We start from the raw sequence: 27,670 nt of genomic DNA on the forward strand, positions 1-27,670 counted from the left end.
AGCTAAAATGCCTTTCAAAAACCCAAAAGGCCATGATAATTTTTATAATAGATTTTTCTCTGATATCCTAAAAAAATGCGAAGCAGCAATAACATTAAGGCTAAAATTATGAACTATGTTAGTTACAACATTCATAATTTTTTTTTTTTTTTTTTTTGTGGTACGCGGCCTCTCACTGTTGTGGCCTCTCCCGTTGCGGAGCACAGGCTCCAGACGTGCAGGCTCAGTGGCCATGGCTCACGGGCCCAGCCACTCCACAGCATGTGGGATCTTTCCGGACCGGGACACGAGCCCGTGTCCCCTGCATCGGCAGGCGGACTCTCAACCACTGCGCCACTAGGGCAGCCCAACACTCATAATTTTTTATCCTATAGATTTGCCGCATGATTACTACATGCAACAGAAAATTAAGCTATAGAACAATGTTCATGAACTTTTCCTTATGGCTCATTATAACACTGTTATAATGTCAGAAGAACCAAAAAAAAAAAATTACCAAGAGGGATTGCCAGTGAGCCACTGGGATAACGTTAATTAAATAGAATATTAAGTCAATACTCTTTTTTTCTTTTCTTTTTTTTTTTACAATATTTGGAAATTTTACTCTACTTATTGAGATAGGGTAGGATGATACTGTGGTAACAACCCCCAAATCTTAGTAGATAAACACATAAAAGTTTACTTCTGGCCCCTATTGGGTGGTGGTGGTGGTGCTGGTGTGTAGGTTGCTCTATTTAATCTCTCAGAGCTCACGAGGGTAGAGACTCAAATTTGGTTGGGTGGTACATTAGGGGAAGAGAGAGAATGGAGAATCCTGCAGACTTTTCACTGCCTCACTGACAGAGGTCTTATCCACTCACACTTCATTAGCCAGAATTGGCCCTGTGTAATCACGAAGGGGCTGGAAAGTGTAGTCTCCTGTACATTCAGGAGGTCAAGGAGAATATTGGTGAGTGCTAGCAATGTTTATCATATTTCCAAAAATAACATAAAAGATAAATTATAACCATCTTATTTAAATTAGACATTTTGAGACAGCCTTATTACTTACTTGCTGGAAAACCTTGAACTAGTTACTTAACTTCTGCGAGCCTCAACGACCTCATCTAGAAAAGGGGTAATAATGATAGCTAACATTTATTGAGTATATGCTAGGAGCCAAGATCTGTTATAAGTACTTGACATATATATAATGCTTTAACTTTTTACAACTCATATGCAGAAGGAACTTATTACCACCATTGTTACAGATGAGGCAATCGGGGTACCAGGAGCCTAAGGAATTTGCTGATTCAGAAGGTTCATGAGACTTGGTTCTGATTGGAACCCAGGCATCTGGTGCCGGTGCTGCTAGACTTCATGACTAGGCTGTACCTCCTCTTTTGTAGGTAATCATACCTGTTTGAATTAGATGTGTATTAATTAGATTAATTAGATGTGTGTTGCACAGTAGGTGCAATCCTTGTCATTATAAACATTTTAGATGTGCTGGCAAAGACAGAAAGAGAAATTTGGCTAAGATGTTCAATTGAATAATCCAGTGAAAATGCTATTGTTTTATGGGGGTGTGGAATGGAGAGGGAGATGGGAAAGGTTATCCCCAAATGATTGTATATCTGGCTAAGTTTCTACCCACAGTTCTCTGCGGGGGCCCTTTGCTCTCTATAACAGTTTCCATCGTGATCTCAGGTATTGACAATGATGTCCCTGGAGATTTAAGTTCTGGCATAGACACCTGACATATTTTCAGAGTTCTACAAAATAATGAATTTGATGGGGGTGCTGCAGAATAAATTGCTGGGTTCATCTCCTCTCTGAGGGCAAGTAGCTTCCATCCTAGCCCTCTTAGAGTTTCATATTGCTTAGGGATCAGTGTTTCTGGGTATGTCTTGAGCAACCAGTAACTTTGTTAGGTATTTCATTCAAATCCTCCCACTGTGCATATAAGAAATCACCAAGAATCCTGTTCTAGGAATTCAAAAGATCCCTCTGTCAGTTAGGAATGCTTTTGGGTGAAAGTGACAGAACACCTAAGGGGTGATTGTTGAAACAAGAGGACTTTGGCAGTGACCCAGACTCAATGGCTCCATTACTTCTGTCTCTGGTGGTTTCTTAGCCTTTTGCTCACAGTCACAAGATGGCTACTGAAGCTCCAACCATCCCACCCTTATACCAAAAGGAAAGTGATGGCAGAAAATGGGCTTTCCTTTTATCAGGGAAGAAACGTTTTCTCTGAAGCCTCACAGTACATGTTTCCTCACTGCTCACTGGTTACAATGGTGTTGCATGCTCATTATTGGACCAGTTCACCATGTGTTGGGATAAAGCATCTTCCTCCAGTTCTTGATAAAAATTGTATTTTGCTAGAAAAGATAAAGGAGTGCGTGTGTGTATGTGTCTGTGGGTAGGCAATAAATTTTGTTTGCTGCATAGCCCTTCTCTCTCCTATAGGCACCCAGGAACAGATCACTCCCTATATGGATTTTCATTCCGAGAGCCTATTGGCTGCTTTGGAATTGATCCCAGAATCATACTAGGTGGTAACATTGGACTCCCCACCCAAGATGGGGAGGGTCAATCAGACTGTCTTTGGTGAGCCTCCAGCACGTGGGGAGTTATGGTTCCTATAGATACCCTTCTTCATCATATCTCCAGCTATATCAACCAATGCTTATGTGCTAGTTAGAATGAATGAAGTGACTATTTTGGTGATTCTGTGTTAATTTGACTTCAAAGAGTTGCAAACATAGATCAATTTTAGGCAATAACCAGATCAAGCCATTTCAGGACAGTTTGTATCAGTCTTCATGTTTTTAACAAGATATGATGCCAGGTTGAGTCCGATGCAAATTCATTTGAAATTTTCAAGTTCAGTTAATGAAGGCGTCTAGATTATCTTTAGACCACACAGCCTGCTGCGCTAAAATGGGCCCATTGCAAAGTTATTCTCAAGGGCTGTTACTTCTGTTCCGCCGAACTTTTACTGTTTGTGAGTAAAAAGGGATGATAGCATTTTTGCTCTTCAAGTCTCCCTTTCATAACTTATGCAACGCATCAGCAAGAGTAGCGGACACTGAGGGCACCATGAAAGTTTACAGTGCACACCGTCAGTTTCCTTTCAGTTGCTCTTACTCCACAGTTGAGGTTGGAGGGGTGGAAGGAGCCCCTGACATGCATGGCTTGGTATCTACTCTGCCAGCGTTTCATGAGATGCTACTAACCAACTATGAAAAGACATTCTCTGGGTGTTGATCACAGGTTAGTCTGGGCAAATGACACTACAATTTAATTTTCATGATTGGTATGCGTTTAAACATTTTAATATTTATTTTTAAAATTGTATTTCAGTTTTCAGAAAACATAGAGTATGGAGAAAGAAATCATCCTCTTTAGGATAAGCATTTTTCCCAAGTTTCCTTTATTGTTGTTAAGTAAATAAATAACTTCTACAAAACTCATAGTCCAACTGGTTAACTCCTCTGTCCGCAGACACAGGAGCACTTCTTCACCTGGCAGGGATGCTGTGAAGCGTAGTTAATTGTTTGCAAAATGATCCCAAGCTCCTCGATGAAAGCAGCCACACTTCCCATGCCCGTTGTTACTGTTACAGTGATCTCTGCTGCCAAGGAGAATTGGATCCAGAATCTGCCTGGATTTTTTTTTTAAATAAATAAATTTATTTAGTTAGTTAGTTTTGGCTGCGTTGGGTCTTCGTTGCTGCGCGCGGGCTTTCTCTAGTTGCGGCGAGCGGGGGCTGCTCTTCGTTGTGGAGCGCGGGCTTCTCACTGTGGGGGCTTCTCTTGCTGCGGAGCACAGGCATTGAAGACTGGCTTGTGTTCAGAGAGGGGCGCATCGGTGCTCGTTCAGTTGTTGGAAAATTGTTCAGCTTGCCTGTGATCTGATTAGGTTTACCTTTAGGGGTGGTGTGCTAGCCAGAGTCGGGTCTTTTACAAAGCTGCCTCCAATAGGGTCACGAGCATCAATCAGAGGAAGAATCCAGGAACAAACCAGTCATTTCGCCAAATTCCTTTTTGCTTTGCTTTTTTTGTTTTTTCAGAGATCAAATTCAAACAGCATTTTATGCTTTCTTTCACTGAACTAACAGTAGCCTGGAGAAGGTATTTTAATCCCTTTACAGAAACTTTTTCTATAAAGTGCACTTTCCGGGGCTCATCTGGAGCACTGCTGGTTTGGGCCTTCAACTGGACCTGGAAGTGCTGGCTGGTCCCTGCGTTGTGCTGTCTCCAAAGTCGTATTTATGGCAAAGGCTACGGTAACTATCAAAAGAAACATGGGCCTTTGTTATACCGCAGAAACTAACACAACATTTGTAAAGCAATTATACTCCAATAAAGATGTTCAGGAAAAAAAAAGAAAAAGAAAAAGAAAAAGAAAAAAACACAAAATAACGTGGACTGCCTCTGAGCTCCTCTGGAGCAGAGGAATGTTAAGCGAGACATCCATCTGCAAAAACAGTCAACTAAATATGCCCACTGCCTGTCCCTGAACTTTAGGAAAAATGGTTTATACTTTTTTTTTTTAACATCTTTATTGGCGTATAATTGCTTTACAATGGTGTGTTAGTTTCTGCTTTATAACAAAGTGAATCAGCTATACATATACATATGTTCCCATATCTCTTCCCTCTTGCGTCTGTCTCCCTCCCACCCTCCCTATCCCACCCCTCCATGCGGTCACAAAGCACCGAGCTGATCTCCCTGTGCTATGCAGCTGCTTCCCACTAGCTATCTGCCTTACGTTTGGTAGTGTATATGTGTCCATGCCTCTCTCTCGCTTTGTCACAGCTCACCCTTCCCCCTCCCCATTTCCTCAAGTCCGTCTTCTAGTAGGTTTGTGTCTTTATTCCTGTCTTACCCCTAGGTTCTTCATGACATTTTTTTTTTCTTAAATTCCATATATATGTGTTAGCATATGGTATTTGTCTTTCTCTTTCTGACTTACTTCACTCTGTATGACAGACTCTAGGTCTATCCACCTCATTACAAATAGCTCAATTTTGTTTCTTTTTATGGCTGAGTAATATTCCATTGTATACATGTGCCACATCTTCTTTATCCATTCATCCGATGATGGGCACTTAGGTTGTTTCCATCTCCGGGCTATTGTAAATAGAGCTGCAATGAACATTTTGGTACATGACTCTTTTTGAATTATGGTTTTCTCAGGGTATATGCCCAGTAGTGGGATTGCTGGGTCATACGGTAGTTCTATTTGTAGTTTTTTTAGGGAACCTCCATACTGTTCTCCATAGTGGCTGTACCAATTCACATTCCCACCAGCAGTGCAAGAGTGTTCCCTTTTCTCCACACCCTCTCCAGCATTTATTGTTTCTAGATTTTTTGATGATGGCCATTCTGACTGGTGTGAGATGATATCTCATTGTAGTTTTGATTTGCATTTCTCTAATGATTAATGATGTTGAGCATTCTTTCATGTGTTTGTTGGCAGTCTGTATATCTTCTTTGGAGAAATGTCTATTTAGGTCTTCTGCCCATTTTTGGATTGGGTTGTCTGTTTTTTTTTGTTATTGAGCTGCATGAGCTGCTTGTGAATTTTGGAAATTAATCCTTTGTCAGTTGCTTCATTTGCAAATATTTTCTCCCATTCTGAGGGTTGTCTTTTGGTCTTGCTTATGGTTTCCTTTGCTGTGCAAAAGTTTTGAAGTTTCATTAGGTCCCATTTGTTTATTTTTGTTTTTATTTCCATTTCTCTAGGAGGTGGGTCAAAAAGGATCTTGCTGTGATTTATGTCATAGAGTGTTCTGCCTATGTTTTCCTCTAAGAGTTTGATAGTTTCTGGCCTTACATTTAGGTCTTTAATCCATTTTGAGCTTATTTTTGTGTACGGTGTTAGGGAGTGATCTAATCTCATACTTTTACAAGTACCTGTCCAGTTTTCCCAGCACCACTTATTGAAGAGGCTGTCCTTTCTCCACTGTACATTCCTGCCTCCTTTATCAAAGATAAGGTGACCATATGTGCGTGGGTTTATCTCTGGGCTTTCTATCCTGTTCCATTGATCTATCTTTCTGTTTTTGTGTCAGTACCATACTGTCTTGATTACTGTAGCTTTGTAGTATAGTCTGAAGTCAGGGAGCCTGATTCCTCCAGCTCCGTTTTTCGTTCTCAAGATTGCTTTGGCTATTCGGGGTCTTTTGTGTTTCCATACAAATTGTGAAATTTTTTGTTCTAGTTCTGTGAAAACTGCCAGTGGTAGTTTGATAGGGATTGCATTGAATCTGTAGATTGCTTTGGGTAGTAGAGTCATTTTCACAATGTTGATTCTTCCAATCCAAGAACATACAAAATGAGTTTTAGAAAAGCAATAAAAGCCAAGGTATCCACCTTATACTGATTTCTGTATTAACAGAGAAAACACAGATTTTTAATGGTGCATATCATTTATTAGATGGATCATTCTATGGTAGTAATATTATTAACTATATCATGTATAACACAACTGTATGGTACCAGTTTTGTTAGAGCTCTGATGTATGATGTATTAGGTACTAATCTTATTTAATCCTCACAATGGTCCTATGTGATAGGTAGTTTGATTTTACAGTTGAAGAAATGGAAGATTTTACAGCTCAGTTACTTGTAAGTGGAGAAGCAGGGATTCCAACCTGTTGTCAAAGCATAAGTCACAAGGTTCTACTGGGTACAGTTCTAGAACATGATATACTAATCATTATTGGTAATGATCAGAAAAATTCATGATTTACTATTCATTCAAATACTAGTTATAGGAACAGAAGATGATAAAATAACATCTGTGAATTTTTTTTTAACAGAAGAAAAATAAAATGAAAATGTAAATCAGCCAGAGGAAAAATGTCCTAAAACTGTTTCCAAAATCATTCTTAGTGGCAAATCCTTAGGCTAAATGGCAATGTATAGAAACTCAGTGCGGGGAATTCCCTAGTGATCCAGTGGTTAGGACTCTGCGCTTTCACTGCCGAGGGGCTCAGGTTCGATCCCTGGTCAGGGAACGAAGATCCCGTAAGCTGTGCAGCATGGCCAAAAAAAAAAACGAAAAAGAAAAAGAAACTGAATGCCACCAAATGATAAGGATTTTAGTTCACTAAAGTGCAAATAAAATGGGAATTATTTCTGTCAAAGCAAGAGCTGATTTCTACTACAGAGATTAGGGAATCAGGGACAGGGCAAAAACAGTAAGGTTCAGAATGTTTATTTAAAAATATACCATGATTCTTTACTTTGTAAATACTAAACATAACTTAGATATTGGAAATTCCTTCCAGAATAAATTATTAACCCCATGGTGGAAAGGACAGTGGACAGGAGGCTAGGAGGCACAGATTCTAGTCCTGCCTCCAATTAGCTAGCTCTGTGACCTTGGACGAGTCGCTTGACCTCTCCAGACTTCAGTTTTTTCACCTGTACAATGAGGTCTCTGGTCCCTTCCAATTCTAAAATTCTCAAAGTCTATGAGTCAAACTTATCTCATCTTTGCTAATGGTTCAGTTTTACTTTCCACACACCTCTTAGGGAATTGTCAAGGAACCAACTGAAAAAGCAATTCAATTCTCACATGAGTTTCTTTGCTCACTCCATGCCCCCAAGCTGCTGCTGCTGTTTTTAACCCCTTTGTCATTGGGAAACACTTTCAAGGATAGTGGGGAAGCAAGTAAGATGAAAATAATTTACCAAAAGACCGAGTTTTACATTTACATGCAATGCACTTATGTCCACTTTGCCATCTCGTTCGTTGTTCTGCTTTTCAATTACCCTCTGTTAGTTTGGATTGCTTTTTTTTTTTCATTTACCACAAAATCCTATTTAAAAAATTGTAACTTGGAAAACCAAGATGGATCCTCCTATTCAAATTAGCAAGGAACAAAATATTTTTAGATTTTTACCTACTAATTTTCCATGTGCAACAACTGTCACTATTTTAGCTGACAGAATTAATGAGCTGATTCAATTAAAAGGTTTTAGGAAAATTATTTATGGCTTAATGGTAAGTATATTAACAAAACCTCCATTACCACGTACAGCATACCTATCTCTTTCATCCTTGGAAATATTTTAAGATTTCTTTTTGGGAGCATATTTTAAAACAAATATAACAAGTATACAATAACTGCTTTATAAAAATGCCCTGCACTAAGTAGGAAATTGATACCCAGATGATACAAAGACCATGAAAGAGAAGGAAGGTGCAGTCTGCAGCTAACCTTGAAACCCCAAGCCTGTTTTTACCAGGAAAACAAACAAACAAGAAAACTAAAAAACTAATGAGTATGTAAGACCATCTAATAGGAGACAATCCTCAAATCTCACAATCCTCACGCAGAGCCCAAAGTATAGAAACCCAGTGTTTTTTTTTGCGGTATGCAGGCCTTTCACTGTTGTGGCCTCTCCCGTTGCGGAGCACAGGCTCCGGATGTGCAGGCTCAGCGGCCATGGCTCGCGGGCCCAGCCACTACGCGGCATGTGGGATCTTCCCGGACTGGGGCACGAACCCGTGTCCCCTGCATCGGCAGGCGGACTCTCAACCACTGTGCCACCAGGGAAGCCCGAAACCCAATGTTTTTCATCAATAATGTCATGTAACTTGTAGGCGTTTACTGAGAGCAATAATTATCTGTGGCCTTCTAAAGTGTTTATCTTGAGTTTTAAAATCATATTTCTATTGAAATATTTTGCTTATATGAATTACTAAACAGATCTCAGCCATGGACAGATGTTATTTCACTTGATGTTATAGAACCAGTGAAAAATGTTACTGCTTATTTTATTACTCAGGCCCATGAACAAGATTATGAGTTCTGTTCCAAATGCTTAGAATGTACTTATACTTGCACTAAACATGAATGACCTAGGGTGGGAATTGAAACTATGTGGCATCTATGTGATCACTGCCCACTCCAAAGATTAGTGCCCATAATTGATCACAACCCTATTTCCCGCTGAGCTGAACTCGGCCTCAGAATCCTTCTCTATAGCAGTGGATGCAGCTACCACAAGCAAATAGAAAACTATTTGCTGCCTGAAGTCTAGAAGTAAAATATCTTATTAAAAGCCCCATAGGTTTGCCTCTTTCCTTATTACCCTGTAATTGTCCTCCCTGAAAATTTCAAATCTTTTGTTTTCATTTTGACAAGTAATGATTTATTTTTTTAAAAAATGACCATTTGGGACTTCCCTGGTGGCACAGTGGATAAGAATCCACCTGCCAATGGAGGGGACATGGGTTCGAGCCCTGGTCTGGGAAGATCCCACATGCCACGGAGCAACTAAGCCCGTGCGCCACAACTACTGAGCCTGTGCTCTAGAGCCCGCCAGCCACAACTACTGAGCCCACGTGCCACAACTACTGAAGCCCGCGTGCCTAGAGCCCATGCTCCACAACAAGAGAAGCCACCGCAATGAGAAGCCTGCACACCGCAACGAAGAGTAGCCCCCGCTCGCCACAACTAGAGAAAGCCTGCATGCAGGAACGAAGACCCAACGCAGCCAAAAATAAATTAAATCTTAAAAAAAAAAAAAAGACCATTTATTGCACATTTTTGAATTTCCCACAGCACCTCAAACACTTCTAAACACACATTAGGAACTCTATAAATACTTGTGTCTTGAAGAGTCTAAATGCTAGAAATACAAGATGGAAACATCCCACAGAGCCAAAGAGGACCCAATCACAGTGACGTCTGTCCTGGGCTTCAGTTCTCTTCAGACACTCACAGAAGGAATCACACACCAAAACGGCCCCAACAAATTAAGTCCTGGGAGAGCAAAGGAGAAACATGGAAATTCCAGTTCCTTTTGTGTTATAAGTTTTCAAAATATGAGGAAATATGCCAAATGCCTTTGATAATATACTCTGAATTAATGACTAACAGGGAAATGCCCCCTGAGCAGTTCATGGACAGTGTCTCTCCCAAGTCAGATCCTGTTGGCAAATGACCAAAGAACCCTTCTCTCCTGAGCCAGCAGACACTTCTATGGCCAGGAAGCACTCTGATATCAACTCAGCATTATAAAAGTGAGCAATTAAAAGCACCATTTGCAGTTAATCTAATAATTCCACTGAATATCCCCAAACCTGTGTACAAAACATATTTTATTTGGGGCCCTGACTTGATTTTAGGGTAAACTGTTTCTTAAATAGAAATATAAAGATAAAGATAAGCCTTAAGCCTTTTTTTTTTAAGAGAAACAAAGATAAGATTTTTAAAATGTTTGAGTTAATTTAGCAATATACTGGATAAACAATAAGGTACTAAGGCTAAATTTAAGGCAAATGCAATGAAAGAACATGAATTCCCCTTAAGACTAAGTATCAAATAGTCTGGTTGATGAAACTGCTGTACTTTAGGTTTTGAGGGTTTCTAAAGTAAGTAATTCTCTAATTAACACCAAAATATATGATGCTTTTCTCCGATTCCAATACATACACCCAGTTTTCAGCTGAAGAAAATGAGAAAGTTAAAATTAAAAAGGCCCAATTATTTCTTTAATGCAAGCAAGTGAGAACATATTTAATATAAATTTAACAGTCATTCATTTGTGCATTCAACATTTATTGAACACCTGCTCTGTGCCAGGAACTCTGTTAGCTATTAGGGGTTAGAGCGGGGAACAAGATATAGTTCCTACTCTGTGGAGCTTACAAGCGAGTCAGAAATCTTGCCATTAAACAACTACAGAAAGAAGTATGTCAACAATTGAGATAAATGTGGCACAATCAAATAAAAGGCCCTTGTTTACAACTTTCGGTTTACTTACAAAACTATGGTTTCCTACAGAGGTCGTTTGGATTATGTAAATTTTGATTTGCCCTATAAAAGAAATTTCAATTAAAATTAAAAGATAGAGTCTCCTGGGCTTCCCTGGTGGCGCAGTGGTTGAGAGTCCGCCTGCCTATGCAGGGGACACGGGTTCGTGCCCCAGTCCGCGAAGATTCCACATGCCGCGGAGCGGCTGGGCCCGTGAGCCATGGCCGCTGAGCCTGCGTGTCCGGAGCCTGTGCTCGGCAACGGGAGAGGCCACAACAGTGAGAGGCCCGCGTACCGTTAAAAAAAAAAAAAAAGTCTCCTATAGATACATTCAATTGTAATTTCGGATTGTATCTGTGTTGAATATAAAAATGACAAAGGCATTTTTTTTTTTAAAGAAAAAAGTGCTATTTATTCTAGAAATGCTTTTAACGGAGGGTGTTTCCAGGGGAATTCACTGCTTTAGGTTAACGGTTGGTGGCTTCATGTTCAGGCCTCAATTAAACTCTGAACTTCCATTGTTATCACTTAATTGACTTGGTTATATCTCATGTCAGCATTTCCAAATGACCTTCCTTTTAAAAAATAAAAATTACCTGACGTAGAAGCATTGTTGCAGCAATCCCACACTGTCTTCATGTATGGCTGGGCCTAGAATCTGCTTAGCTTATCTACCACTAGGGTACCTCCCATCATCCTTGCTTATAACATGAGACAGCTCCAGGTACATGCATGTTGAGGGAAAAGAGATGAAAAATGAAATCTATCTATTATCACGACTATTATTAAGATGACAACTAAATCCACTGATATCCACTTTATTCTAAGACAGGGAGTTAGTCTTAAATACCTTGCATATCACGATTAAATATTGTCAAGTTATGCTTATTTTAAAGCAGGATTATGTGCATCTTTTCCTTACAAGTGTCTCCGAAGGTTTAGTTGTGCTAGTTAACCAGATGGAAACTTAAATCCTTTTTACTTGTACGTGAGACAACAGTAAGAACAAGTTGGGTTTCTTTAACTAATGAGTGGGATTTTATATAAAGTAGGTATGACGCCAAGATGCAACTCTGCTAGACTGACTGAAGCAAATTAAGGCATCAAATGAGCGTTTCCCCTCCCCCTGCATTGTGGAAAAGTTTTAAAAGTCTTTCTGAAGTACTTTGATCAAGCTTTGAAATCATTTTAGTGGATGACTATTGTATGAAAACTGTAATTTATAGTCCTTGACCTAAGCAGCTCTTTGTCTCACAGCCACATTCAAAACAATAGCAGGAAAGTGAAAAACACAAGGGGAACCCAAGCTGTTCTGGTTATTATTTAATTCATAATTCCATTTTCCTTAATCTTTCAAATCCAGGCATGTTCTTAATAAAACATCTTCAGACTGTTTTTACTATATATAGGAAGGTTAGTTTGGGGTAATACAATTAGATGGTCCGAACTTTTGTCACTGCGACCCTTCCTTAACCTGAGAGTGACTTCCCAGGCAGGTCCAGAGAGGCACCTCTCTATAAGTGGTGACAGTGCAGGCAAACTCCTATTGTTTGCCTTTTATTTCCTCTCTAGTTAAGCTGGCTTTGTTCCTTGACCCTAATTGAGAATGTGCCAATTGGGAGATTTTCTCCTCCTGTCCTATTCACAAAATAGTTATACTTTTCGAGGCAACTTGCAGATCACATGGAAAATGGCAAGCTGCCCCCAACATGAACGAGCTAGGAGTGATTCTCTAACTAAATCACAGAGACATTTTACTATTTAAATTCGTAATTTTAATCAGCTGAACACCACCATTCAGCCTGAAAGTATCTGTAAACCTCACATGTTCTTTTGGCTCCTTTTGCCAAAACAGTTACTGACACACTAAACCTCAGACCATATTTGACCCTGTAATATCTTAGTTACAAGTTTTATCACCTTCAGATGCCAAAGATGCTTAGGTGTGCTTTTCCCCAGAGAGCTTAGGTCAATTGTTCTCCCCCAACTTGGACTCCAAAAAATATATGGATCAGGACTCCGATGAGCTGCATTTTGGTCCTGGGATCATTTTCTAGAGAGAAAAAGAGACAAGGGGTAGTGAGAGAGTGCGGAACGTGTGTCCACGTGGAAGGAAACTGCAAAGGCAGGAGAAGGCGAGGACAGCCAGGAAGAGGCAGGAAGTGAGGGGAGTACAGCACATGGAAGATCTAATTCAACTGAAACTCCAGGTCCTAGGGCGGAACAGGTTAAAAAGAGCAGACATCTCAGCTATCTTGGTTCCAGAGAGGAAAGGAAACACTGGGTGTAGCTCCTCAGGGAGGGGTGAGTGAATTAACTGTTCACTTGGGGGCTGTGCATTAATTAGTGAGGCCCCCCCCAGGGCCCATTTAGTGGATGACCTCATCCAGGGCTCTAAGCTATCCCCTGGAGGCTTCAATGAGTGAATGCACCCCCCAAAGACGGACAATTTATCATCTTCTTCCAGGGTGGAATCAAGCCTTGCCAATAATGAGCAGGTACACACACTGATGCTTAAAAGAAAATGATTCCCTCTGGAGATCCAGCTTTCTACTCTGCACCCCTGAGCCTCCCTTTTATATATGATTTTAGGAGTGTTAGAAGAGTTGACATACACCTCGCCTGAAGCAAAAGAAAAAAAAAGAATTCTCACCGTTCTTTGTTTGTTTTTTGGGTGGAAATGGGGTGGGGTCTATGAAGTCACCTGAAATACTGGATCCGCTTTGTTCTGAGCTCATGCCTCTGCATGCTTCGAACAAATAGGGTCTCTCGTTTGTGAGAGCAGACACTGGGCAAGTCTATATATGCAGAGAGAACAGCATTTAGTTTTACGTTCGTGCATATACTCCTGCTTTCTGACTTGGCATAATTTATTAACACAGTTTGCAGAAAGCTCCATAACACAAGATTTGACTTTAATGTTAATGTTCTAATGATGAGAGCCAAAAAAAAAAAGGTGTCACCCCCATGTATACCCTCTAGGGCTGATGTTTACACGGTCTAAATTTAAAAAACAAATAAGTAAACAAACAACACATACAGATAGACCACAGATAAGTATTCCTTACATAAAAGAGGAACAAGGAGGATTTCAGCTTCCAGTCTGGGAACGCTAGGCCCCTCACCACACTCTTCCAACTGAAAAATAGTAGACGTTATAATCACATTAGTTTTTATGTTGAATAAAGCTTAGTTTTAAATAACTTGTAACTTTATCATAGTACGTACAGTCTACTGCTGGTTCCTTCCCCACTTTGCAGGGCCAGATTTTAAAACGCCATTCATAAAGAGGAGGTGGTGCCCTTGCCAGAGAACACCGGTACCTTCTCCTAACACATTATGTCAGGGCACCAGTTGAAGAGCAAATTCTGAAATGCAAGCACCTCTTTCATTTTTTAAATTTATTTGTGCACCGTCATCATAAATTTGTTTAATATAAAACAATCAAATTCTTGACGAAGGTTTAACAGGGTTTTCAACATCTGTGCAGATAAATGTAATTTATTTCTAAAGAAGAAAAAGCAGTTTAGAGCATGCCATGAAAACTGCTTTTAACAACATTTTAGTCTAAAATGTGTGTGTGTGTGTGTGTGTGAGTGTGTATCAAGACAACAGCAGTGGTTCCAAATCATTCTATTTTACTCATGAAACCTGCATGGTGAATCTTACACTGAAACAGAAGTTTGCCTGATGCCACCTTACTGTTTCATCTTCTTCCTCTTTCTTTTTTGTTTAATGCAACTTGCAACAGAGCTAAAATCCATGCCTGAACCTGACATGTTTGTGTCCTTCAAAAGGAAAGGCAGTAGGCAGATTTCTGCAAATCTTCTTAGGTACAAAATGAACAAAGTACAAATGGTATATTTAGTCTTTTGAAAGAACCAAGCGATGTATATAACTTGAAGGTGTTTGTAAAAGTTACATTTTTACTAATATTTCCAAACTCATTCAACATTATAAAGAATATTATGTTTTGTCAACATGAGGGCAAATATTTTACTAAGTACATTTTTGGGTATGGATTAATTTTTCACCTTCCTAAAAGATAGGTTTATAATGAATTTACTGATGTTTTCCTTTAGATTGAAATTTGGTTTGCAGTAGAAAAAGTGAATAAATGAAAGTGAACAAATACAAAACTTCTTTTGCTTACTTGAAAATTCCTCTAGGTTTATTTTTGGTACACTTAATTCATTCAAAGCTGAACAATCCTAATGCCTAAATTATTTGAGTGTTATATAATTATGCGGTATAAAATGCAGATACAAAGCAGAGTACAGAATGCGCTTTTGAAAAATTTTACTCATAAAAATACTGACTACCATACATACTGACAACTAGTTACGTTTAAAAATAAACTCTTGTCAAGGCTGGCACCCAGCTTCAGTCGTCTGCCCTCAGCCCCCAATCCAAAGAAGGAGTGTGGTTTCCAGACACAACGTAACTCATGCTTTTAAATGAGATAAATGGAAAATGTTTGGTGCTTAAATAAGTATTATAGAAAGAGGAAATTCTCATCAAGTATATTTTTTTCAGCTTGGCTTACTGCCATAGAAGTCAGGAAACCATAAAGACTGGACAAAACAAACGCAGGCTCCCAGCAAGGTCTGCCCTTGCAGGTGAGAGCGAAAATCTAGTTGCAGCCTTCATGATTTCGGCTTTGCTGGGACTGTGCTAGGTTATTCCATGACAGTAACGCAACCCTGGGTATCTGTGAGTGTACATGAAGAGAAAGGGGGAGGGAGAGAGAATGAATGGAGGCTTACCAAAAAAAAAAAAAAAAAAAAAAAAGGCGATTCAGTAACTGGGAGGAAAATTGAAAAATCACACCTTTCAGTCTCCACATTTTTTCTTTTGTTCAGTATATAAGGAGAAACCATCCGGAAGGAAGAAAGATTATGACTATCTATAAACTAACTGTTTGACAGAGACAGAAATGCTGATAATGAGTGGGCTGTGTCTGTAGTTCTTGGCTGTTCACATGAGCAAGGGGTGAAGGAAAACAGAAACTCTTGATATGTTTGTCTAAAGAGGTAGTGGTGTGACCACGGGCAGCGAGAGTTCAGCTGAAGTTCAGGGCAGATGCTGCCAGGAGTTTACACTGCAGGAAAGTAAAATTGCTTCCGGATTCATCTTTTCCTCCCAGCTTCTCTTCCAGGACCATCAGGGTCAAGCAATGCTATGGCATAAGGTGACGATGTTGGTGGGGAAACAGGCTTGGAGCAGGATGCCCCTTTCCCGGTTACAGTCTAGCTCCTGGATAAATCCGTACCAGTAGATGACTAAGCCTGGCCCAAACCTGCAAAAACATGAGAAAATAACATGCACACACAGTATCAACATAGTTCCAGAAAAAGGTAATCCTTGAAGCATGGATAAGATGATTAAATGACTTTATCGTACAAAGTTTTTGTTTCGGTTGCTACGATTATGACTGAAAGTAGCTGAACTTACACCAAAGAGCTTCTTTCATGCAAGTGTCACCGCCTTGGACGGATTTGTTACCTTTCTTTCAAGGAACCTGAACTATTTCACTACTCTAATTACCTCTCAGTCAGGTGTTGTGACGACTTAGCTGATGAAGGACAAAAGCAGAGTAGAAACAGCATTGATTTGGGCAGCACCAGGCTTGGGATTTTAGCCTCTTGACATTTAGAGGCACTCTTTTAAAAGTTAAACCTACCTATTTTCAACTAAGGAAAAAAAAATATTTGGAAAATAATTTAAAAAAATCAACAGCTCAAGGTCATCTTCTGGCTATAATGCTCTATTCACGTACCAATAGGGCCAGAAGTTCCTTCTGTCATTCATTCTTTCTAGTCTTAAAAACAAAAAACAAACCCATATGACAACTGGGATCCTGCAAAGAGTTCTCTCAGCCCCTTCACTCTCTGCATTACAGCCTCTCTAAGCGTGAACATGGCATGAAATTTGGTCGTAGGTTCTCATCACGAAAGTAAGGAATAATGCCATGTAGAGTTCTGAAAAAGTCTAGACAGATGGAGGCTTGAAACCTCAATGTTTCTAAATTGTGCCTCCGAATTATCTCCAATTTGGTTAGCGGCTCACTCAGGAAGTAGCCAGCAGGAAGTTGAGACCTCTAGGCTGGGTTCATAACGATGTAATCACTATCAATCACTGTGCACACAGAGATGTTTTGCACATCAGTTTCACGTTTTTCCTACCGAGAGTACTTAATTAAAGGGCAGCTCTACTTTTGGTGTCGTGTTGCAGGAATTTTACAGTGAAAGCATAAATTATGAACGTTGGGTTAGTAAAAGGATGTCTAAAAACAGAACTGCTTTCTGTATTCTGACATTACAGCAGGCTGAACCACGCTAGGCCAAAAAGCTTTTTCCTTCCATGATTTATTATATGCTGAAGTGTACTTGCCAAACCTAACAGTACAGGATGGGCTGCAAGATACTGTATGCACAGAAACAAGTTCAGTTGGATGTCATGGAATAGTTTATTTGCCAAGCTGTACACGAGATTAATTAGAACTTTTGTATTCCCTCCATGCAGGGATAGAATCATGAGACGTTGACTCATCAACTGAACTTGTTCTAGGGGACACAGGAGCTGTATAGGATGAGAAGCCTTGGAGCACCAGGTGCTGTGACATTTACCTGAATTCAGGGCTGATTGCAAATGCTTTTGTTTCTCAGTATCTCTGGGGAGAGTTTCCTTTGTGGTCAGAAGAATCAGGCACCTAGGGCACGAGGTATTTGGGGCCCCAGTGCTTAAATGCACACCAGGTGAAGCTCACACCTGGACGAGGTCTTGCTTCCATGTTAACCAAGGGTTTCTTAGTAACTTTTAATCACAAACAATTGTCTGCAATGGATACCATTTGGTATCTTGATTTTACAAAGAGCTCTATGACTAGTATCAAATGATCTCAGGTTTGTCAAAACAAGTCTGGCAAGAGCAAGAAGACCTGTGATTTGGAGGACCATGTCTGAGAAGCCTCAAACCTTCCCATCAGTGAAGCAGCCCTCAGTCACAGCCTCAAGAAATCTACTGTTAACCTCAACACATTCCCCTGTTTTATTACACAGCCATTCTTGAGGCCGTGATGTCCTTTAGAAAGGCGCTCATATTTCTATGAAGGGAGGAAAAAAAACCAAGGTGATCTAACCAGTCATGGAAAAGAACAAAAGAATATATAGAGGTCATAAACAACAAGCCCAGTGTTTTGAAGATTTAATAAAACAAAAACACATATCACCAGCCTGCGCTTTCCCTGAATCATAAGCCAAAGGACACGAAGCAAGAAGGCTCTTTACTAAAATGGCATTGTCTAGGCATGAAAGTCAGGCTGGGGAACACCTCAGTGACCAAGAAAGTGGACTTGTTTCACTTGTGAGGCAACACATGAAATCAGCACCTGGAAAAGGTTTTGCAAGATTGTGAATCTAAACATTTCATGTAGTGGTTCACTTAGGAGGACTCTCTGAAGGTAGCAACACAGATCTATGAACTGTTTTTAGTATATATGAGAAATGACTCGCAAGAAGGCTCTACCCTCTATCTAAGTCATTGTTCCCTAGCTTTGGGGTGAAATTATATTTACTTGGGAAATACCAGCTCTCTCCTATGACCCAAAAGCTCTGATTGACAATATGTGCTTAATTAATTAAAAACGAGGAAATACGACTCCCTTTGTAAATAAAGATTGGTGGACGGAGGCTTTCAAATTATGGAGTCTTTGAATGACAACAATAATGAGGACTTTAGAGGGTTAAAAGTTTGGAAATTTAACGGGAGAACAAGACCTGGCCTTGTTCCCAATACCTTGAGTGCATTTCTGACGTTTCTCCAACAGCTGAGGATCCAGAGATTATCAGATGCCAGCAAATTAACCTTTCAGCAACTTGGCTGTTTATGAAGAGGCCGACCGCATTAGGCAACATTACATAATCCATTCCTCCATTATCGGAACCAGCAGAAGGCAACATGTAGGCTGATAATTCGAAAAATCAAGCAACCCATCTCTAGTATTTCCTTCTGAAAAGTTGTAAAACGGAGTAAACAAGACCTAGGAAATTTTTATGTTGGTCAAGTACAGGCTGATGGGCCTAGAGACTTCACCTTTTTGATGCCTACTTCCATTTATTGTGGCACTACTGGACAATAATGAGATCACTGGGAAGGCAAACATAACCTTTGTGACCAATAAAAATCAGTCTATTCACAGAATTTAAAAGAAAACAGAGTCCTTGGATCTGAGCAAATGTGCAAAGCAGAGGGCTGGTCTGCTACTGGGATTGCAGCCCTCCCTACCAGGCCGGAGACACTCAGTAATGGGATGTATATGGATATCTGAATTGACTGTGTAAACACATTTCAAGGTTGACTGTAATTTGAAGGTTACTATACTCATGGTCAAGTAATAAGATCAAAGACTCCAAATGGATTTTAAAAACTCCTGTGGAGCAGAGCCTGGAATGTAAGTGACTCTTGAACAAGTAATTCTGCTTGCAAATAAAATACCACCAAATTAGCAACAATAACAAATACCTCTTGAAAAACTGGGAGGTGAAAGTCAAGAGCCATGACAGACCTTGAGGGTATGAAAGATAAAGCTCCTCATAAATAATGACAACCTTATAAATGTGTTTGAAATGTGTTTCTCTGGTTTCCTTCCATTTTAGGGTATTTAGAGAAATTAAGCAGGAGGCTGTGGAATGAAAGCTGGGCACCCTTCTGTGGTCTTCGTGCACAGTTGTCTCCCAGAGATTACACGTTTCATCATTGTCTCTTTGCTACGTTGTGACCCTTTGGAGGGCAAGGATCATGTTTTATTTACATTTGTGTCCTCTGGGGCTAGCACAGTACCTGGTACATGACAGATACCCTCAAGAACAAGATGGAGAACACAGAGTTAATAATAGGATCAGACAGCTTTGTTGCACTGGTTATTAAATCAGTGGAGGCCTAGAGATGGGCAAGATGGAAGGACTCGGCTATTGCCATGGTCTGGCATTTTTATTAGTGAGCGGGATAGCACCCTAATGGCATACAAACAGATTATAGTGCTAGTAATAATAACAGTTACAACAATGTTAATTATTAACACTTTCATCGCACTTACTACGTGACAGACACTGTTCTAGGCACTTTACACGTATCGATCCATTTAACTCTCAGGTCAGCCCCATGAGGGAGGAAGAGACAATTACTGTCCCTATTTTACAAATGAAGAAACTGAGGCACAGAGAAATTAAGTATCTTGCCAAAGGTCTTAGCTAAAAAGTGGAGGAACATGTTTTGGAACCCAGGACTGGATGGAGGGTCTGTGACTGTCTTGCTATGATGTAGTGATCAGTCTACTAAATATGGTAAAATGGTATTAGAATGGTATTTCTTTAACCAGAAAAAGAGGGGAAATGCCCTATGAACTTGTTAAACCACACTTAGAGTGTTGTGGAGGGTTCTGGTGTCATATTTTAAGGAGAATAGCTCTAGTCTGGAAATGATCCAGAGGAGACCTCTAGGGTGTTTGAGGAAGCATTAGATTAACAAAGTATATGTGACCTGGAAATGAGAACTCAGGGTGGTGATACGCTCATTCACCACCTACGGATGTTTACAGTGCTCACGGGAGAAGGAATTAGATTCCTATTGTAGCTCTTGAGCACAGACCTAGGGCAATGTTGAAAAGTAACCAAGAATCAGATTTTGATTGAACATGAATAACAATCACTGAGTGAGTTTGGAAGTGGATCTTTCCTCAGTCAGGCCTTCGGATGAGACCACAGACCCTGAGCCAATAACTTAAACGCAGAGAGAAGGTGAAGAAGAGGGCCCAACAAGCTATACCCATATTCCTGACCCACAGAAAAGGTGAGATAACAAATGTGTGCTATTTTAAGTCATGTAGTTTTGGGTGTTTTTTTTAATATAGCAATAGATAACTAATAGATACACCTGCACTACAGACTTGAGTAGTCAAATACCATTCTTCACGTACGCAGTATGGAGAGTCCTGTTGGCTACAGACTGGCTTTTGTCAGTTACACCTGCACCTAGACTTTATAGCAGAAGGGATTACCGAATGAGATTATCAATAAGTAGCAACTCTTCATCAAGGGGAAATCTCAGATAGGAAGCAACTCTGTTTTTACACTAACAGAGCTTCCTGGCTCCTAACTTAGACTATATACCAAGGCCCCTCCCTGCTGCATATCTAGGATGCTGGGGTTTTCCAAAGAAGTATAGAAATCATAAAATAAAATGAAGAATTCTGCATATTTTCTCAAGTTCTGTGGTTTTGGTGTTAGAGTTGGTTATTGGGCTTCTGAAGCTGCAAATAGAGGGTAGAGATAGGGTGTGGGAGGTTGGTTACAGTTGAGGTGACTGCTGACAATTAGAGAAGAGACACTAAAAAAACCCAACCAACCAAACAAACAAACAAAAAAACAACCCAATTGTAGTAATCCAAGGCTATTTGGTGCGGGGGCAAATAGACTTTGTCAACCTCAACAGGTGCTGAGGACAGCCCAGGAAAAACAAATGCTGGTTTCATTTTGTTCAGTTAAAAAAGGCAGTAAAATCTGTAAGATATTTTTTAAAAAATTGTCACCAAGAATGTTTTAAAAATGGTACTTCAGTGAGTAAATTCTTAGTTTTCCAGAAAAATTTAGCTATCCTCAGATAGTCTCTGAGGTTGTTAGATTATGAATGTTGGACAGAATACGGTACAAGTTATAAAGGAAGTCTTTCTACAGCTCTCTGAGCAAGTCAGAGGCACAGACAGGAAATTTGGGCCCCCAAATTAAGGAAGGACTTGCTTACTCTTTCTAAACTATAAAAAAAAAACACCCTCCCTTCCTTGCCATGGCTCTACATTATCCTATAACTCAGGAATTACTTGGATGGTAGTTTTACTTATGGAGAAAAGAGAAGACTATTAACTTTCTATTGTTAAGACTTTTCCTTGAGGCACCTTCTTCAGAGAGGTTGAAATGAAAGATAAATGCAGGAATTTAGAGATTTCCAATCACATATTAGATATCATTTTGCGAAATTAGCCCCCAAAACCAGCTCCCTGGTTGGTTTCCTGAAGCCTGTTTAGCTTCTATGTCTCCACAGATTTCAGAGGGTACTTGACCAGACATTATGTCTATAAAGATGCTGTCTTAATACAAATAAAATGATTCTAATACCCAACAGCAAAAAGGTAACTTTTACTGCACACTCATTACGTGGCAGGCAGTGCTTCAAGCACTTTTTTTTTTTTTTTTTTTTTGCGGTACGCAGGCCTCTCACTGTTGTGGCCTCTCCCGCTGCGGAGCACAGGCTCCAGACGCGCAGGCACAGTGGCCATGGCTCACGGGCCCAGCCGCTCCGTGGCATGTGGGATCTTCCCGGACCGGGGCACGAACCCGTGTCCCCTGCATCGGCAGGCGGACTCTCAACCACTGTGCCACCAGGGAAGCCCGTCAAGCACTTTTACATGTACAGACTAATTTGGTATGCACAAGGCAGCCCCCTATGCAGGAAGGGTGGGGGGGTGATACTGTGATTATCCCCATTTCACAGATGAAAAAACTGAGGCACTAAAATGGTTAGGCTTTGAACTTAAGCAGTCTGGCTCTATGGCTTGTGCTTGTAACCACTACATTATACTGTCTCTCATTATGCCTTGTATTTACACAGCAATTTGTAACAGTCATTCACCTTTGAAAAAATATTTACAACACCTAGAAATGAGAGAGGAGCAGGGGCCTGGAAGGCAGGTGACTAATCAAAAGTTCAGTGTATGCGTTGGAATTCACCTGTCCTACAGGAATAATTCTTCAAGTATGAAGTCAATAGTTTCACACTAAAAAGTTTATCTAGCTACTCTTTTAGGTTTAAGTGTCACCATGTTTAGGAAGTATATGTAAAGCAACGTACAATTCAGGTGAAAGAAATTAAAGTGACTGCATTTGAGGGAGCGTATTTGAAGCATTTGACAATCAGGTGGAAGTAAGCTGGGGAATGAGAATCATAGCCTGTTCACATAAATGGAAATAAACAGCTGGAATAAGTTATGAGGAAAACTGAGGGAAGCAACGGGTCTAAGTGAGTGTGTCAGGTGGAGATTTGTTTTCCCAGAAAAGAAGGTTCAGACTTGCTAAACAGGGTTGATACGGTGAACTCCAAAGGCCCATTTTTGCTCCTAAAATCCTTCTAGTACAGAGATGTATCTCATATTTGTGCAATTAACTTGGCTTATCAATGTTTTCAGCTCCAAGAGAAAATAACCACGTATTTAAAAAAAATCAATACAATTTTCCATCTCTTTTGATAATATGAAGGTGAAGGGTGGTGGAAGACTCATATCCTATTGTACAACATCCTATTGCCTTTCTACATAGAATAAGAGAAAACTCATGAGACTGATCATATACTTCTCAATGAGCTACGTTACCATTTTTACATAAAAAAGGATTCTAATGCACCAGGGTTCTACAATATAAATCTGGATCGAGTCAATAAAACAAACAATTTTCAACTGAAGGATGACAAGAGGACCATGGAATGATCTGATGATTTTAGTAAAGTTTCTTGTTCATGAGGGTCTTCATAAAACAATAAAAATAAAACCTAGCTGTATTGATTCAAATCTTTGTTTCCAACCCAAATCTTATTTTTCAATTCATAAGCAAATAGAAAACGCCTCTCCAAAAGAGGAATAGCAGAGAATCTTTTTTTTTTTTTTTTTCTCATTTTGAGTTGCTGTGTGGGGTCTGGGATATCTTCTGAGGATGTGTGCAGACATGTGGCTGCTGGAAGTCAATTGTTTCACCATCAAAAAGACTTGCATGTGGTTTTCATGAAGAACACATTCTCAAACACACAGTTCAGGATGAAGGAGAAATATAAAACATCTTGTAATTGTTTTAAAATAAACTCTTATACTGTTTATTTAGTTTTAATCTGCGTGTTGTAGATTGGTTATGCACTTGTTAATCACTGTTGTATGTATCTCTAGACAGAGTTGTAAATAACTTTTCAGTCCAAGTGAAATATGCTTGCACATGTTTATATGCAAAGTATGTGTGTATTTATGCCTATGTATAAATATGTGTACAATAATAATAGATTAGTGATCATGCAATATAGCATCCTAAGGTTCTGGCACTATGGTCAATTTCATATACAATGCGAATATTCTTTTTTGGTAATATATAGAGATGAAGTAAAAATATAAATTGATTGTTTCATTTGCTTTTTTTGCTTGGCAGTTCTGTGTTTGCAAATTGAAATGACTAAAGAAAGAGAATCCTAGTTACGAATATTCTTGTTCAATTCATGGATCTTGGTTAGTAAAATTGCAGTTCTCTTTGTAACATCAACTCACTGTCTATAATTTTGAAAACAAAAAAGGAAAATATATGAGAAATACTGATTCACCCTTGGCCTTTATGCCACATAGAAAATAAACAGAAAATACATTATTTTGAAGAAAATTTAAAATGTATATAAATACACAACCACAACCACCTGAAATTCTCCCTGGTGTTTATACAACTCGGCATTTTCATGTCTACATTAAATTGCCTGGAAAAGTGCTTAATTTCCACTCCACTTTGTCCTGTGTTGGAAATTCTTAGATGCTATACTAACAGTCTTTCCAGCCTATAGTAAATCTCTTCTCCAAAGAGAAAAACTGAAGTAGGCAGGATAGAAAACAAAGGCAGAAGCCTTTTTATATTTAATCTGTTGTCTTTAATATCTGTTTTCTTGGAGAAACACTAACCCCTGGCAGTGAGGCAGGCTCTCTGCATGTGCCCATTAAGAGTCTACATGTAAGCCTGCATATTCATCCTGCGTGGAGCACAAGTCACACAAGAAAGGATATTCCTCTCCTTTAGATACTTACAGTTCACATTTTAATAATGTAGAACCATGCACATTTAAGTGTAAAATATGTTTCTAAATATTGAATAATTATTATTGAATAATAAAATAATAATAAACGAACAAAGTGCCAAAAGGTTCACAGTGAAAGAATAATTAGAATAACATGGTGTTCTAGAAGTTTTCCTAGACAAGGCGAGTTCCCAGCTATGCTGCATTTATTCATACAATGGCTCTTTTAATTTTTTCCATTATACACACATGTTTTTTGAGGGAAGAATGAAGACTGGGGTTAGGGGTCCCAAGAGATGTAGAGGGATGGCAGAATCAGAAGCATATTGAGACGATTTCATTGTAAGACTAGAGAATGAGTTTAAGTATGATAGCCCTGTTTTTTTGTTTCAAATGAGGATGTGTAGAGTGGACAGTACACATCCTCAAATGGGAAGAAGAGAGAAACACCAAATGCAGTGAAAGAAACCGAAACCATAAAAATCACAAAGTACCCAAGGTCATATTTACTTTGAAAAACACTTAAGTACTAAGAGTGAGAGAACACTTCAGGCGGACCTTGGGTGCAAATCATATCTATCTCCCTAGAATTTATACCCCAGCCTTTTTCCAAAAGTTGGGGTAGTTTACAAAATTGGTTGTGTGAATTATTACATGTTTTCTCAGTTATTTCCCCAGGGAAACATGCCAAAGGCAAACCCATCATTTCAGCTGATTTAGGGTTTGATGCCAGGGGATTTATAATTGATATGACAACCATAATGGAAAGTGATCATCACACTGGCAACACATGGGCTGACAGTGCGCTAGTCCATTTTGGTGTTTGCCAGTTAGAGACTTGCTCGGATAAATTTTGAGGTTATTTCTGAACTTTTCATTACCAACTTCCTGAATACTAGAAACTAGAAATGTGTTATACAATAGAAAAGATTTTATCACATAAACATTGCTTACCCCAAATATATTTTTTTCACGTAGTCTTTTATTATTAGGTAGAGGGGGGATGGGGTCTCTTTTTCCTCGGCTCAGTTCACAGAAGATCACAGGGTAACCCAGACTTCAGTCAGACATTTATCTCAAGACACAAAGAGATTTATGGGTTCTGGATATATAAAAGTCTGCTTAAAATAAAAAAATTATCGGAATTTTCATACTTGGCAAAGTCAAATAACTAAAGGATTAAGGCTGATACATGTTTGCCCTATAAATCTATCGTTAACCAAATGTGACACAATGCTTCAGGTATGTCAGATCCCAACTTGCTCTAAACGTGTAGTTAAAAATTTCTCTTAATCACAGTAAATATTTCACGATAAGGAAAATCTCTCTGGCTAACCATCACAGTCCTCAAAAGCAAACCTCCCAATTTTACAGATCCATAAAGGCAAATACTGGAAAGAGGAGAAAAAAATCTGAAGGTAGAACCATCTAGGTCATTAGGAAAAGTGGTCAGGCAAGGAAAAACAATTTACAAAATACGGTTCTTAGAAAAAAATAAAATAGAGATAATCCAGCCTTGCAGTTATTAAACAAACACTTCTAGAATGCAAGCTCCATGAGGACAGCTTGTATTTCACCGCACACAGGAGTCAGCCAATAAATATTGCATGAATGAATACCACTATAGAGCCCCTGCCTCAGGAGAAGCTGTGAATGCTGTCATGCATTTGGAAAAAAAAAATCTTTTGCTGATAACTCTCCACCGTGTAGGGAAGAAAAGTCATTTTTAAAGGTGAGAAAACGAGCTTTAAAAATATGCCCAAGTTGCACACTGAAGAGCTAGCTCCCCGAGGGGCTATTAGGAATCTCTGCTTTCCAGGTTGTTACGGGGGAGATGATGCTGTGTTCTAAAAGCTGGGAGGAAGCACGAGTACTGTTCCCTAGAAGGGCCACTCCTGATGGCTGACGTGGTGACTATGAGGTGGGTAGGAATTAACTGCTAAGAAGAAAAACTAAGCACTTGGGAGCCAATCCCTGCACACAGGTGGCTCTCTCTTCCTTGAAATACAATCAATTCAGGTAGGCTTTTGTTTACAGTAGCTTTTATCTAGAAGATAAGGTTGTAAAAACATCAATCAAAATGAAGTACTACTGTTTCTGGCCATATCTCGGCAGGTTCATCTGTTTTATTTCTTCCTCCCTTTCCAAATACCTTAAGGTGTTTAAGATGAGTGAAGAGATATCAAACTATTACAGTGAACTGTATTTGTATGACACACGGATTTGCACCCCATGAACCACAAATACCATCCCTACGGTGCCTGCGCATTCCCAGGTTCAGGAGGAGCCTGTGTTCCTGTTGCTTTGCTTTTCGATCACATATAAACTTTACAGAACGATCTTTACGCCATTTTCAATAGTGCTGCTTTAAGAAAATGAGGAGTTGATGGCTTCTCTATGTTGGTGTGAGGCTTTTAACTTATTTCTACCCTGCCCTTTCCCCCAAAAGGCGTGTGTAATAAAATAGCAAAATAGAAAATTGAGCTCAGGAAAAGAAGAATGCATTTTACGGTTAAACTGAACTTCGAAGGTCAACTGCACAGTTAACAAAATTTTAAATTTAAGCCCATAAAGACCCTACCTGATTTTAGTTTTAACTGCATTACTTATTTAATGCCAGATCCGTACAATGAAGCTCTGAGGCAGGGATGTTTCCAAGTGATGAGGGTAACTCTGTTGAGGGAGTGAAAAGGCACACTGGCTCAACTCCAGAGAATAGTTACCAACAGGGCAGTGAGGTGGGCAGAAGAGGCCTGAGCGTCACGCACAGACAGACGCATGGGAGGGCAGCTGTACTGGTGGTCACCTGGAAACAGACCTTAAAGCTAGACACAGACGGCAGGCCCCCCCCGCCCCGGGCTGGATGCAGGTTGTACTGAGGGTCTGCATGGTGGAAAATATCTTATCTGTCCTTCTTCAGATTACAAGTCATTCGTCAGGGCTGGGCTCTGTGAGTAATTTTTCTGCTTGATCCCCTTCTAAATACAACTAGAGTAAGGCATTCTAGTAAATGTAATGCCTGGTGGTTAACCCATTTCA

At 39.7% G+C, this 27,670-nt stretch overlaps 1 protein-coding gene across 13 annotated transcripts in view; it reads right to left on the reverse strand.

The window, feature by feature from the left end:
- CDIN1 (CDAN1 interacting nuclease 1) overlaps positions 1 to 27,670 on the reverse strand; it is a 245,976-nt gene that overhangs the window by 17,318 nt on the left and 200,988 nt on the right. For 2 of the 13 annotated variants that reach the window (XM_060294484.1, XM_060294478.1), the window contains exon 11: positions 11,362 to 13,903. In XM_060294484.1, coding sequence (XP_060150467.1) covers positions 13,744 to 13,903 — 160 coding nt within the window. In that variant the 3' untranslated portion in view covers positions 11,362 to 13,743. Of the gene's footprint in view, positions 1 to 6,172; positions 6,379 to 6,456; positions 7,028 to 7,592; positions 9,773 to 11,140; positions 16,065 to 27,670 lie in introns of those variants that run through there. The other 11 variants (XM_060294486.1, XM_030844132.2, XM_060294480.1 and 8 more) reach the window with 11 other exon arrangements.

This window comes from Globicephala melas, chromosome 2, assembly GCF_963455315.2.
Source record: "Globicephala melas chromosome 2, mGloMel1.2, whole genome shotgun sequence".
Classification (NCBI taxonomy): Eukaryota; Metazoa; Chordata; class Mammalia; order Artiodactyla; family Delphinidae; genus Globicephala; species Globicephala melas.